The sequence below is a fragment of the Alosa pseudoharengus genome, unplaced genomic scaffold (assembly GCF_046254945.1).
Source record: "Alosa pseudoharengus isolate Yale_2024_CS ecotype anadromous, Long Island Sound unplaced genomic scaffold, YU_APseudo_1.1 YU_APseudo_1.1_scf_15, whole genome shotgun sequence".
NCBI classification, from domain to species: domain Eukaryota; kingdom Metazoa; phylum Chordata; class Actinopteri; order Clupeiformes; family Clupeidae; genus Alosa; species Alosa pseudoharengus.
The window spans coordinates 7,652,601-7,666,951 of record NW_027468620.1 but is presented as its reverse complement, the minus strand read 5'-3'; the positions used below and the strand labels follow the sequence as shown (position 1 = coordinate 7,666,951).

The 14,351-nt window shown below is 41.9% G+C and overlaps 1 protein-coding gene across 1 annotated transcript in view; it reads right to left on the bottom strand.

Moving 5' to 3' along the window:
- The window catches only part of eys (eyes shut homolog), a 185,366-nt gene that overhangs the window by 20,671 nt on the left and 150,344 nt on the right, over positions 1–14,351 (bottom strand). Inside the window, exons 37-38 of the mRNA XM_076286449.1 lie at positions 10,476–10,584; positions 7,139–7,359 (exon numbers count right to left, since the gene is read on the bottom strand). Of these exons, the coding sequence (XP_076142564.1) occupies positions 7,139–7,359; positions 10,476–10,584 (330 nt within the window). The remainder of the gene's footprint in view (positions 1–7,138; positions 7,360–10,475; positions 10,585–14,351) is intronic.

The window sequence follows — 14,351 nt, the reverse complement described above, 5'->3', positions numbered from 1 at the left end:
AGCAGAGCACCTAGCCTGAAAAAAGCCCACAGAGCAACAAGAGGACAGGCTCCTTCGCTGCTGTCCTGTACCAGTGCCTGGGAGAAATATTACAGATGCTGTTGGCAGTGCTCTTTTCCCGAGCCCTTGGAGGATGTCTGCGTGCGTGCGTGCAACATTAGGGCCGCTACTCCCTCTCCGTCTCTCCCCCGGGGTTCAGATGCATTGGGCTGACACACTGGGACAAAGAGCTCCTGAGGAATGATACAGGATCTTATTAAAGGAGCAGAGAGAGAGAGAGAGAGAGTGAGAGAGAGAGTGAGAGAGAGAGAGAGAGAAAGAGAGAGGCCTGACAACTACTTTGCGTAGATGGATCAGACAGAGCTCAGGCGGAGACACAACACAACAAGGCTTTTGAGGCTAAGACAGATAAAACAGCCATTGTCAAATGACTATCAGGCGAATAGCTAAATCGGAATATTTCCCACTGTGCAGCAAGTGAAGTACAGAAGCAGAGTGTACTATTCAAATTATTCAGGAATCAAAACTTGGAGCAATTGTCTTCATCTTCATTAAAGTTATCACAATCAACAACAGCAATAACAACAGCAGTAGCAGCAGCAGACACAACATTATAAATGTAGTCAGCCTTTTGACTGCATAGAGCATTGTAGGAATCAGATAATTACTAGCAATAGTGGAGAACTGGCTGGAAATCAAACAGCACATGAAGTTCCGTTCTGTTCAATGGCTTCGGTCTGGGTGCACACTGAACCATCACTCTTGTTAAGTCTAGCCTGGGGGGCTCAAGGTAGGCTTTAAGAGCTGCCAGGTATGTCTGGCCAGGGAGGACTGCTGACTGATTGGTCAGCCCATGGAGGCAATACATTGTCTCAACAGCTTAGTTGCCATGAAGTCTATTATCCACTTGGCTAGCCATAACATACTGCAGGACTGAGCTGAGTGTTCCTACAGAGGGGTTATCGAGCGTGGTGCTAGTGGTGAACTAACTGGCTATTGTGTAGATGTTTGTAGTCTGTTTTAACGCCTCACAACAACAATGTTTCATGCTTATTGGTTTGCCATGATTAACAACTACAGATTCCATTGGTGAAGAAGGCTGCTATACTTGGCTGATTTAATAAAGCACTACACCAAGTAAACATGCAAAAGATGAAATAGAAAAACAACCCCAGAAAAAAAGAAAAAAGAAAACTGAAGTGACGGAGGTGGACACCAGAGAATGCGAGAGAGAGAGCGAGAGAGAGAGAGAGAGAGAGAGAGAGAGAGAGAGAGAGAGAGAGAGAGAAGAGAGAGAGAGAGAGAGAGAGAGAGAGAGAAGAGAGAGAGAGAGAGAAGAGAGAGAGAGAGAGAGAAGAGAGAGAGAGAAGAGAGAGAGAGAGAGAGAGAGAGAGAGAGAGAGAGAGAGAGAGAGAGAGAGAGAGAGAGAGAGAGAGAGAGAGAGAGAGAGAGAGAGAGAGAGAGAGAGAGAGAAGAGAGAGAGTGCAAGCCAGGGCAGAGAAATAGTGTGGAGCCATCTGCTCATGATGCAGGGTCTGTGCATTAGCCACAGAGAGAGAACACACACACACACACACACACACACACACACACACACACAGAAACGTACACTCCTGTTCCACCAGAAATCTCTCGGCTATGCAGGATTACCGCCTCGCCAACACAAAACAATAAAGGAAAAGGGAAAGCAAGAGGAAGGAGCTTTTTGTTTATTATCTTCCATCTGAAAAGGCAGAGGGATGCTCGCTTGCTCCTTCAGCAGGTTTCTGAGGAATAATGTTTTCTCAACAAAGCTGCACAGCCTCATGAAATGTGGACACACAAAACGCAACTCACCAATACCATCAGTAGGCTCCCTGAGTGTGGTTTGCACAAAACAACACAAAGAAGAGCTCTACTCGTATGATAAAATTGTGACCATATCTACGTTTTCTTTTTCTATAAGGCCACCATATCTAGGAAATATCGCAACACAACGTTTTTTTTCTCTCTCTCTTTTCTATGAACTTATCTGACAAAACCGAACAGAACTGCAGACTGCAGTGAAATCTAGTTTGAGATAAATCTAAGACCTCAACTAAAGATAAGGATGCATTTCAGGCCCAACTACAGTTCTTCAAATTGTACAAAAAAAAAAATGCTCTGGCCTAAAAACAGAACAACAATGAAAAACAATTGGCACACTGATTCGACAGAAACAAACCACAGGCCAAAATAAAAAAAAGGTAACCAGTCTTACAGTACGTTGTGTTAAAAGTGTATAAACTGTGTGAAAGAGGAATTGGCTCCATTATTCATGGAGCTAGACAGCTTGTTCAGGCACAAGTTTAACTGACAAGAGTGATCATGTGGCAAGGCGCTCAATTATTGATGGTGATCTCATATTAAACAGTTTAAAAATGTATGGTTTGAATGATTCATAGAGGTGTATGCATGCTCCTCTCCACATTGTTCATGGCAACAAAAAGAGTCGTCACCTTTCCACTTTACATCACATTGAGACACGGTAGATTGAGCGTAGATTGAGCGTAATTTGCAATCAAATGATTGTGTGTGTGTGTGTGTGTGTGTGTGTGTGTGTGTGTGTGTGTGTGTGCGTGCGTGTGCATGTGCACATGCAGTGCAAAAATAAATCTATGTAATACCTCATCAGTAATCACAGTCTGGGTAGTTATTCTTAAGGATGCACACTGACAATCCAAGGTCAAAATCAAAGCACATGAAGTCAAGGCAATTTTGGCAACACTGTACAAAAACAACAACAAAACAACACTGAATCATTCATAATGGAATAAGAACTTTTGCATAAAATTGCATAACACAATGTTAAACACTGAGTGAGTAACTCATGTCTGTCTTCACTCTTGTTAATGCAGAGTTCCTCGGCGGACTACGTAGGGACATTGATAGTTTCTAGTGGATTAACAAATATATGTCATCACCAACAACAGCAAAATGGCTTAAACATTGCACAGTATATTGTTGTGCTTAGCCTTATGACTGTATTAAAACACTGTGGGGTGGTGTTGTAGATGTAGGGTGGATGATGTTGCAGGACGTGTTGCAAAGTGACCTGGGACTGAAAAATGGATAGAGTGGATATCAACTGGTCACAACACTACAGATATCTCTGGCTACAAGGCAGCATAGCGTGTTAGTGAATCACCCAATTAATAGACCAGCAAGAAAATGGAAAGCGATACAACAACTGTTTGTATTATAATGTAATGTATAATGTATGTAGAAATAATGTTGTATCAGACATACATAGTTTATGAATAGATGCACTAAATACTCAATAGTGTGTTTATAATTGACTTTCATAAAGAGAAGAGAAACAAGAGATGTATTTAAACTACACATACCCATAAGGTACACAATTACTATCAATAATAGCTACAGTATCAGTGCCACGTGACTTATTGTACCACAATACTACATGGTCAGTACATCATAAGTACTTTATGCAAAAACAGATACACATGGATGATCCATTTTCATTGAGGGGGTTAACATAGGGTAGGATATAGAATCTTTGGTAGGAACCGACACAAACAATGTGATGAGAATGTGTTAAAATGTCCCTAAAAGACCCACTTCGGCAAAAGTCAACATGTCCATTAGGTGTTTTTAATGTGTTACAAGACATATCATGAGCAAAATAAGGAGTAAATAGCTTAGTATTTGCGGTTTAGACGAGCAGTGTGTTAGTTGACGTTTCAGAATAACAAATCAGAACAGCCCCTCGTTGCATTACAACGGATGAAACCCAATCCTGACTGACGTGCATTAGCTCCTCATATTGGAGATGAGGCAGAGGAAGCACAGAAGCATACAAGCTGTTTGAAGGCCATGAAGGAATGCTTTTCATAAAAAAAAGCCTTATGAATATGTATCTTTGAGGAACTAAGATGAGTTTTTAGGGATTAATCAGTGGCTGGAGTGCATCATTGATGAGCACATTCCAGGTTATCAGCTTTTGAACATACTGTACATGAGGGAAACTCAATCACTAACTCACAAACAACCAGCGCTAGACATTGTCACATGAGAAATTAAAGTCGACTGACTAAATCCTCCAGAGTTCAGGAGGCTACAGCACTATGGCAGATTACAATTTGAGATAATCACAGCCTTCCAGCACACTCATCGGGGTGTCACCGCACTCACAAAACATCCCCTGCCTCCACAAATTCCCTTCCCTCAGTAAGATTGTGTAATGTGTAATAATAAAAGGCACACAGTGGCTTCATATCAGTAACTTTAGTACTGGGTACTTTTGTCTGTAGTAGTCTTATTTTGTATTTTTTATATTCTTAAACTTGTGTTTCTGGTAGTGGGATAAGAAGAGAGAATGTTTAGCCAGTAGCCTTGACAGGTGGCAGCTAGGGTGAGTGTCCCTAGGGGGTCACCACTCTGTAGTGAAGTATCTGGAATGCGAAGCAATCAAATCAACACTAGGCTAAGTGCTAATCACTTGCGAGCGCCCACTACCCCCAGCATCAGGGTGCTGACTCCTCTCCTGTTTACTGTACACAGCGTCTATAGCAACCACAAACACAAAACCATGGTGAGTAGCAATGAAACACTAATGAAATACTCCGAGACTCGGTACCAAAAACAGATTTTCTTTTTCATTAGATACACAGTCCGTTCCAAGAGAGAAGCTTGAGGCATTTTTTGTGAATTTTTGGCTGTGGCTCAGTACACCTTTGTTCTGATTTTAAATTGCATTTCATTGGCCCTGTACTCCCAGTTTACACAATGACAACAACATTGAATGCAATGTAATCTAACCTAATCTTAGACATTCTGCTAGGTATTTTTTTTGGCAAAGACTCTTTTCCTGTTCAACAAGCTCCTTCCCGATGAGTAGATTTTAGTAAATCATATCTGAAAGTAAACTCTCCTCAAGCCAGTCTCCATTTGTCAGTGGGAAAAACTCCCAAAAACAGGGTTGCCATGCACTCACTGACAATTTTGACAGGCAGAAACACTAAGGGCACTAAATATGAAATGCGAGAGCAAAATTAGTTAAGTTTAGTCATGTTGGAACATATATTAATATGCTAAATGAAAGTGCTGCCCATGCAGTTACTAAATGCTTTTTCCTATAATACGCTTTATAAGAATGTAATTGACATTGAGCTTGCATATGGTTAAAGGAAAGTGTTGATTTTACCATTTGTCCAACTCCATTGGGGATGTATGTTCACTACTGTTTGGAGTCACTTATAAATGTCCTTGTTTTCGTCATTAATGTTGTAAATAACTGTTGTAGAAATAAATGGCTGAAATGGCTTTATTGCAATATCTACATATGTATACAGATGCCCATTACCAGCAACTACTCATCCAATGTTCCAAAGGCACATTCTGTTTACTAATCTGATATTATTTTAAAATGCTGAGAAAACATTGGAGAACCCCTTTTGCAATTATGTAAGAGCATAATGTAATCTGAAAACTGCTGCCCTGATTAAAAAAACAATACGACTAATCTCAGCTGGTATTCTGTCTTTAATGGAGTGGAATGGACATTTCTAAGTGACCCCAAACTTTTGAACGACAGTGTACACTGAGGCCATCATTAATATTTATAATGATCTGTGTTACAATTTGTTTGGGGGTAAACATGTTAGATGTTTGAGCAATGAAGCTGCTGGAACTTTCTGTTTTTTGTCAAGATTGTTATTATTAACATTTTTACAACAAAAAATGCTGGGAAACAAAACTGCAAGGCATACTAGTTCTTTAAATGAGTTAATAGCCGTACACAGCCTGAAGGTAAGTGGCTATATTTTAGGCAGCGAAAATGCAGCATAAATGGGCTTTCTCCATTTAATGGCTGACTCAAAGATGGTGAACTTTTGTCTATTACACAAAAGGATGTGAACGTGGTTATGAAATTCATCTTTCATTAATGTTAAACGATGTATGTCCTAAAAGCCTCATAGAACAGAACAGGAAGAGGAAACATATTCCAGGTTAATGCACAACTAATGGCTTTTGATTATTTTACTTTCCTAAATTGATTAACAGTAATGGACTTCTTACCAAGGGCCGAGCACATTAAGACTAATTGTATAGTGAAGAAATAGACACTTTCCGGCATGAGAAGATGGCGTATTGACTCATCACATTCATCACATATGGACATATCCTAATCAAACCCCCCCAGGTCCTCAGGTCAACGGGGAAAATTGGACCAACTGCCGGTTAGGTAATCATAGTTTTAAGAGTGATCACACAATCAAATGTCGTTTCTTATTACAGTGTTTCAATCCCTGTTGTCACTACCATTTGCTGTGCAGCTTCCTTATCACTCACAAACCTCTCTTATGCTGCTAGCATGGAGAGCTTCATTAAACGTACAATAGCATGTACCTTCGCATGCACAATCGACTGTTTGGGTCTTTAGTTTGTTTTATTTAATTCAGCTTATTGTTTCTCACAGTGCTCTAGTTGTTAGTTCTTTGCTCTGTGGCGTTCACACACGGTCCTGGCTTTCTAAATGGTAAACAAACAAACAAACATCATGGCTTGGATAGAGCCATAGACAATTCTAGCAAATCAATATAGAGCTTCGGGTGCACGGAGGAGAGGAATGTAATCTGATTGGCTGTTGAGCTCATACTGTATATTAACAACCTTTTGTGACAACAAAACTAAATTGTGTACTTTAAGTAAGGGATAATGTATAGAACGCCGGTCATTTTTGGGAAAATAAGTCCCGACAGGGCGAACTTGCTTCGGGGCAGGATGCACTTCGGGGTCTTGCTTGGCTACTTGCCAAAACGAAAAAATAAACTCCACAATATGTCTCTATACATTATTACAAATAGTTCGCAACACACGCTGAACTTGAATCAAACGTTCTTTAGAACACAGCTGATCAACCGTCTGCCTTCACTTTTGAATGAAAATCTGTTGCCATTACAGGTCCTTGGACGAAAATAATGACAGGTAGAACTTTTGGGAAATCCCATTCAAGTCAATGGAGCGTTCTACTTGCATTGTGAAGAGCCGTATAATAAGGGTGTCTTAATACGGTGAGCACTCACACCTCTGTGAAGACCCCAGGAAAGACCCATCCCCAGCTCAGGAGCGTTGAGTGAGGTGACGGACGGTCTCCTACCTGATACATGTGCCGCCATTGCGGCAGGGCTGGTGTTGGCAGACGGAGGCGTGACAGTTGAGGATGTTGCGGCCGCGCGTGGCCTCTCCAGCCACGTCCAGCTCCCTGGCGTTGACCTGCAGCTCGCGGATGCAGCCCACAAAGCCGGGCAGCCGGCCGGCCTCCACGTGCAGCTCGGAGAGGGACGGCACGCCGCCCAGAAATGTCGGCCCCAAGGCCACCTGGGACGTTTGGCGCACATGCAGGCACACACACAGACACGCAAGCATGCATGCACACACACATACATGTACAAACACACACACACACACACACACACACACACACACACACACACAAAGGAATGTATATTGATTTTTGTGGACTGTATACTGTGAGAAACAATGTACAAGGACACACAAATGCACACATCTTCTTTTCACATCTTTTCTTTTCTTCCTTTCTTTTCCTTTTTCTCTGATTGCCTACATTCTGTAAAGCGCCATGATACTGTACATGTGTAATGTGTTGGCGCTCTATAAGCACAATAAATTGAAATTGACAATGGCAGACACACACAGTATACAGTGCACACCTGAACACATACAGAGAACTATGGTCTTCAACCACCTACAAACATTACACTTTATAAAGCAGTAAGAACCAGGTCTCACTAACACAAAGAACAGACCATAGACTACAGTCTATGGAACAGACTGCAAACACAATACAACTAAACTTCAGTATTCCTGCACCACATTTCTACAGCCCAGTCCTCAACAGCACTCTTCTCCTCCTTCATCCATATTCTATAAGATTAGCAGGGAATGTAATGTGTTTTCAATCGTATAGGAACTCCATTTTAGCTCTGAGATTGCTGTCTGATGGGAAATGGCTTTGGCCCCTTCCCTCTATCATATCTCTGCCATTGATTCTCAATCTTCTCCCCAGTTAATTTCTCAGACAGCCTGCTGAGGCACCGCTGCCCCCATATCAGCTGGATTCAGCGCTCCCATGTTTTGGCGTGGGTGGCAGCAGGGTAAAGGTTGGATTCAGCGCTCCCATGTTTTGGCGTGGGTGGCAGCAGTGTATAGGTTGCAGTGTTGATGTTTGATGTCACTTACTGTTTTGTTCACTCAATCATTCAGCTAGTTTGGGGAATGAGGTCTAATAGGGACAACTAAGCACTTGCTTGTTGTTCAAAGTTGGCTTTAGTCCTGACAAGGTCTTGCACATTTCATCAGGGAAAGTGCTGCCTTAGTAATTCTTGCAGCCAGCTGCATAGTAAGACCCATACAGGATTCTCAAAGTATTGCCATATCTAGTAGCATCAAGACATATTTAGACGACAATCCTATAGCATGTTAATTGAGATGAATGGAGTTTGGCAGGTTACTAGACTATATGGCCTATTTGGAGGTACATACAGTAGTGTATACTGCAAAGTGATCCACATTCAACTTGTCATTGTGAGTTAAAAAATATGTGGCAAGGAAATTTAACTAATAAGCCCCAAAAGGTCATAGGTTCCAGTGATTTTAGAACAGCTAAGGGGCATTGCTAGGCACAACATGAAATTCTGTGCTTTTCTAAAATTTCATATTCATTTTCATAAAATGAAGACAATAAAGATGAAATAATTTATTCATAAATAATCATTCTTCCACAAAGAAGTATAGCATAATGGTTGCCTAGAAATGTAGAGACACAGCAGCTATGATAAATGTTGCGTGGCGCAGTGATCAATGTAACTGGGTCAAAGTGAATGGTGTTTTTACAATGGTTTCAAACGCAATTCAGCAATTATAATCATAATCAAGGATCAGAAAATTACATTTTTTCATGAAAACAACATTTTTTATCACTGTACAGCGATCGGGCATCTACTCTCAAAGTCCTTTAGAGAATAAAATATGATACAAAAATAAATCAGCAGTGTACAAGCAAACATTTCATGTGAAAAAGAAACAGAACCCTTTGCCAAGGTTTCCCAGCAGGGATACTGGTTATTAATTGTGTCGATAAGATTGCATCAGTAACCAGCTGGTTGCCTTGGTAAGCAACATCAGAGATGAAAGATTCTTCAGTCAAAGATTGAAACTTCAATGCCCTTTCCTCTGATTGAGAAGAAAAGTCCATTTTTCATGTTGTTGTTTTATTTTTCATTTGAGCTCTACTGAGTGTGTCAGCCAGGACCTCTTATAAGGCATGAGGATGCTTATCTTAGAAACAGATAGACACATCATCTCATGTTCTGCTGAAAATGATCTTATGTGCATAATCTTGTGCTTAACTTGTCTAGGATCAGCTGCGCTGTGCATTAGCGTGTATTGGTGCATTATCGTGTATTTGCTGAATCGACATCATTGACTCTGGAGGGCCAGGACATTGTTTGACTAAATATTCTCTGGTCTATTCACCATCTCACCGCATTAAGACATGTAAAGCCATTAGTTAATGAGTCTGACCATTTTGTCTTTTATAGGCAACATTAAACAGGGAGTCTCTTTTTTGGATGCGTGGCCTCGCGGTCACATGAGGACCTCTGCAGTGGCCCTAACACATAGCCGCGGTGGAACTCGGTGCTGCGCTCTACGCTCTGTCCTCTGATATTCCACTTGAAAGCATCTGATTCTATCTGCAACTAAAAATGCCCGTGGTGAAATTCCCGGTAATTAGGATCACTATGATGAGCCAATTATTTTCTTAGAGGCAGACAGGGGGAAATCATCAGGCCCCACGTTCCTTTGAGGACACATACATTTCAATTTCATATTATTGTTCCCATTCTATATGGCGGCGGTGGTGGTGGTGGTGGTGGCGGCGTAGGGGCTTTTTTTCTTGTTATGGAAATGAATGGCATGTGGAAATAAATAGCATGTGTGTTAGATCAATAAACAAAGTCAGTCCCCCCAGAGTCCATCATCACTGTGGCTATGAATGCTAAGTTCAGCCGTGGCTGAAAATGACTTCATGCTCAACACAGAGCACAGTAACATCCCTGAGGATGCATGCCTGTCTATGTGTCTCTATGTGCCCGCCCACCGCACACACACACACACACACACACACGTCTGACATGTGGCACAGTGCAGCGGAGGTATTCAAAGTGTATCAATGCAGTGTGACGCCACACAAGCGATGCTCATCATACACATACACATACACACACACACACACACACACACACGCGCACACACACACGCGCACACACACACACATGCACGAACGCACGCGCACACACACGCATGCATACACGCGTCTGACATGTGCCACGATGCAGCGGAGGTATTCACAGAAGTCAATGCAGTGTGACGCCACACAAGCGATGCTCACTGAGATTACAGCAGGCCTTTACCTCTGACACTGGGTGGGAGAGGTACTCTCTCTGCTGGATCGCCGTCCCATTATCTACGGCTACTTCAATCATACACAAGCCCACACCTCCCGTGACAGGCAGCCGATATCTGTGAGGGAGGGAGAGGGAGAGAGAGAGAAGCAGAAAAAAGGGAGTGAAAGTGGGAGAGAGAGAAACAGAGAAAGAGAGTGAAAGAGAGAGAGATAGAGAGGGGGAGAGAGAAAGTGGGAGGGAGAGAGAGAGAGAGAAGCAGAAAAAAGGGAGTGAAAGTGGGAGAGAGAAAGAGAGAGAGGAAGAGAGAGAGAGACTGCATTAGAACATTCAGCATTCACAATGAATCCGTTTAAGCATGAAAATGATGCAGTCGTGGCGAGGGGGAGTGGAGACTCGGTAATGGAGATTGTACTGCTGCCCGCCCCGCCATTCTCAACACACCGCTTGCCGTGCCGTTCAGCAAACTCACATCCAGTCATGGTACAAATCACAGGGAGCTATTCCATCCCCTCCCTCTCACTAACCTGTTGATGGGAGAGGGGATTTACAAAGACAGAGTGCGTCTGAGTGGTATTTCGCATGCTTGACCATTTACAGGCAATATAACCATCTGCCGAAGATTAAATAGCTTTTAGAGTGGACTCCAGGTAGTCTACGTCCATACAATTTCATGCCCTGTTAAGAAAGCCTTATGTGCATAGACTGGCAAAGCCTGTAAGTAACTCATCATGTTACGTACCCGCTGCTGTGATGTTTATCAAAGGTTGGGGTGTATATTTTGTGATACATTACTTTTTTTAAATGCAAGCAAGCCTAACACCTCTCAGTGGATAGTGGGCGTCGTCTCCTGAATCCAGGTTTCCAAATGCAGCATGATATTTCAAAGAGGCCATTTGATGTTTCCCTCTCTTGGCAGCTTAGTGCAAGTTTCCACAGTGATGCCATTAGGCTGGTTGAGGAATCCACTGTGCACATCCTGACATGTCTCTTGAAAACCCCAAACAACATGTTATTTTCATGGCTCTCCGTAAGGGGGAGGAGAAATAGCTGAATATTTTATCAAGTTAATATTAAATCATCTAGAAGTGACATCCCAATATGATTTTCCCAATAGATGTGTTTCATTGCTGGACTAGTAGGGTGGCATATGAGGAAGATGTGTGGATGCACTTAGAGAATTCGAGACTATTTTAAGATGGGCTCAGACTCATCATAACGCTTCTCAAGTCTGTCTCCCGCGTTGCATATGTGAATCGGAGAACCCAAATCATTTGGATAACAATTATTAATGGACAGGAAATCTAAAAAAAAAAAATCTTTCAAAACCGATTCAAATTGGGGCGGGGGGCAAAAGACCAATACTGTAAGATTAGTATGAATAGCTGTGTTGTGGTCGATGAAAGCGGAAGGCATTTATAGTCTAGTGACTTCCTCCTAAAGTCAAAAGTATCTGACATCAATTTGCGCCAAAGGAAGCAGTGCCGTATGGGGTGTGGGCCACGCTGTGCAAGACTGGCCTGTAATTGTCTAAGGATGTCCGCATCCGTTGCTTCAGCTCCCTGGATAATGAGTGCCTGAGCTGTGCTAGCCCTGCAGGACACACACCAGGTGCAGCACGTTCCCCACCGCTGGGTTTTTCTGACACGGCTACCTCTAGGACCACAGGATTTAGATCGCAGGGGAGGGCTCATAGGTCAGAGTTCATTGATTACAGTGAATAGAGATAAATATATCATGGACTAGATTGGGAATGGCTTCAATCTGTTTTAGATATTTTAGGTATTTTTTTTCTCAGTTCACTCAGCGATTTCATTAACATAAGTAGTATTGTTTTTTGCTTTATATCTAGACTAATTACAGTCAAGGTAGTGTAAAACAGTCAGAAAAGCCTTCACAAAATAAAATCAGTATAGCTCACTTGACATATTGATATGAGTCTGTAAGATTTGTTAAATAGTTTAAAACTATACGGTAGTTTAAATCTGTATGCCAGGTTTTGCTGTAGGCAAGGTCAGGCCCACTACTTCTGCCAGTTTTGGCACTATTTGAGAGCTCCGTCTTCACACCAGCAAAATGCTGAATAGTCATGATCCCCTCTTTGGCTTGTCTTTAGTGCGCTCTTTAAGGCCTCACCTCTGACACCTTCCTGATACTTCAGTTTATACCCCACAGCGTGAACTGTTTGCAAAACAAGTATGTTGAGGCTGTGGGAGTTTCATGGTCCTGCACGTTCATGCACTTTGTGCAACATTATCGAATTATCAAAAAAAGCATCTATTCAGATAAATATTGTAACAAGCTTTGCAGTTTTGCATAAACTACACAAACAATAAAATTGCAAAAAAGGGGGATTTGACACATAGGTCTTTGCCACAAGTGGGGATCCAGGCGACAATGCCTAGATCCATTTCTCATGCCGAGAGGAAGTCTATTTGCAGCAAGCATTCTGCACACACACTCACACACACACACACACACACACACACACACACACACACACACACACACACACACACACACACACACACAGCTTTAATGGGACCCCTGTGGTGTTGCTTACATTCACTCATTATACAACAATCACGTTCTTTGGTAGCGTAATTCTGCCACAGAAGTTAGATTTCAGAGCCACTGCAGTCACTATGCTAAACACTAAAACTTAAACCAAATGCATGTACTGTACAATACAACATTGAACATGGCTTAGTGCAACAAACTATCTTATTTGTTTGACAGTTTGATGTACATGTTTCTGTAATGCTTTACTTTAGCCCTATGACGTCTTAAGACGTTGTGACACGACATGACATACATGAGTCATAGTAGGTGTCCTAAACTGTCATAAAGGAGTACCCATGGCTCTGACCATAACGTAATAGTCACACTACATGACCACACCACATGACATGACCCGTTATAATCTCATTCCTGACAATTACTGATGTTATTTTATTTAATATTGACACTCAAAAATCCATGAACACAAGGTTTCATAATAGTTAATGGCAAGACATGTGACTTGTGAAAAAATGTGTCATCACTTGTTTATGACTTGTCTATTTTAGTTTTATGACACAGAGTTCAACTAAGGTATAACATAAATGTCATGATGGTAATAGCCAATCTATATTCATACCCATCACAGAGCAAACGCTTTAAAGGAACACGCCACCCAATGTCAGTAGTAATATATGTTCTTACCTTAACTTTCACGAGTTGAGTCATACCTCTCCCGTGTCGGTACGTGCACTCAAACGCTCTGGTGCGCGGCGCGAATGTGTTAGTATGTTGCTATGCTAGCGGGCTCAGACGTAGCCATAGAGGGAGGAAGATAGCAGTAATCAAAAATCAAAATCCACATTTTCCCTACTTAAATACAGTTGCATGAGTAGTTGATAAAAATGTGTAAGGTCACACAACATGAAACGTGGCAATTTTCCAAGCGAATAAACAGGAGAACTACAATGTGTGGCGCAATAGCACTTGGGAGTACTTCGACCTAGCGTAGTAATATTAATTAACACCTAATTGTAGATCCTATCCACTATTTGCAGCGAAGCGGAATTCTATGAAACAAGAACTCACTATAATACTTCTGCTCGTTATCACCAGGCGCGCCTGCAGGTGTACGTACGTACGCACTGTGCGTAACATCAAGCTACTCAACAACAGAAAATTTCCCTTGTGTGTGTGTGTATTCACACCAAATTGGCCTACCATACCTTCCCAACTATGCACAGTATCCCTTTAGCTGCATGCCATTAGGCTATTTACCATTTTCTATTACTAAAGTTAGTGAACACGTTATCAACATTAACGTGCACGCATTTTGTTTGAGCAGGAGAGAGAATACGCACGCAGATGCAATAGGCTACTTGTTGT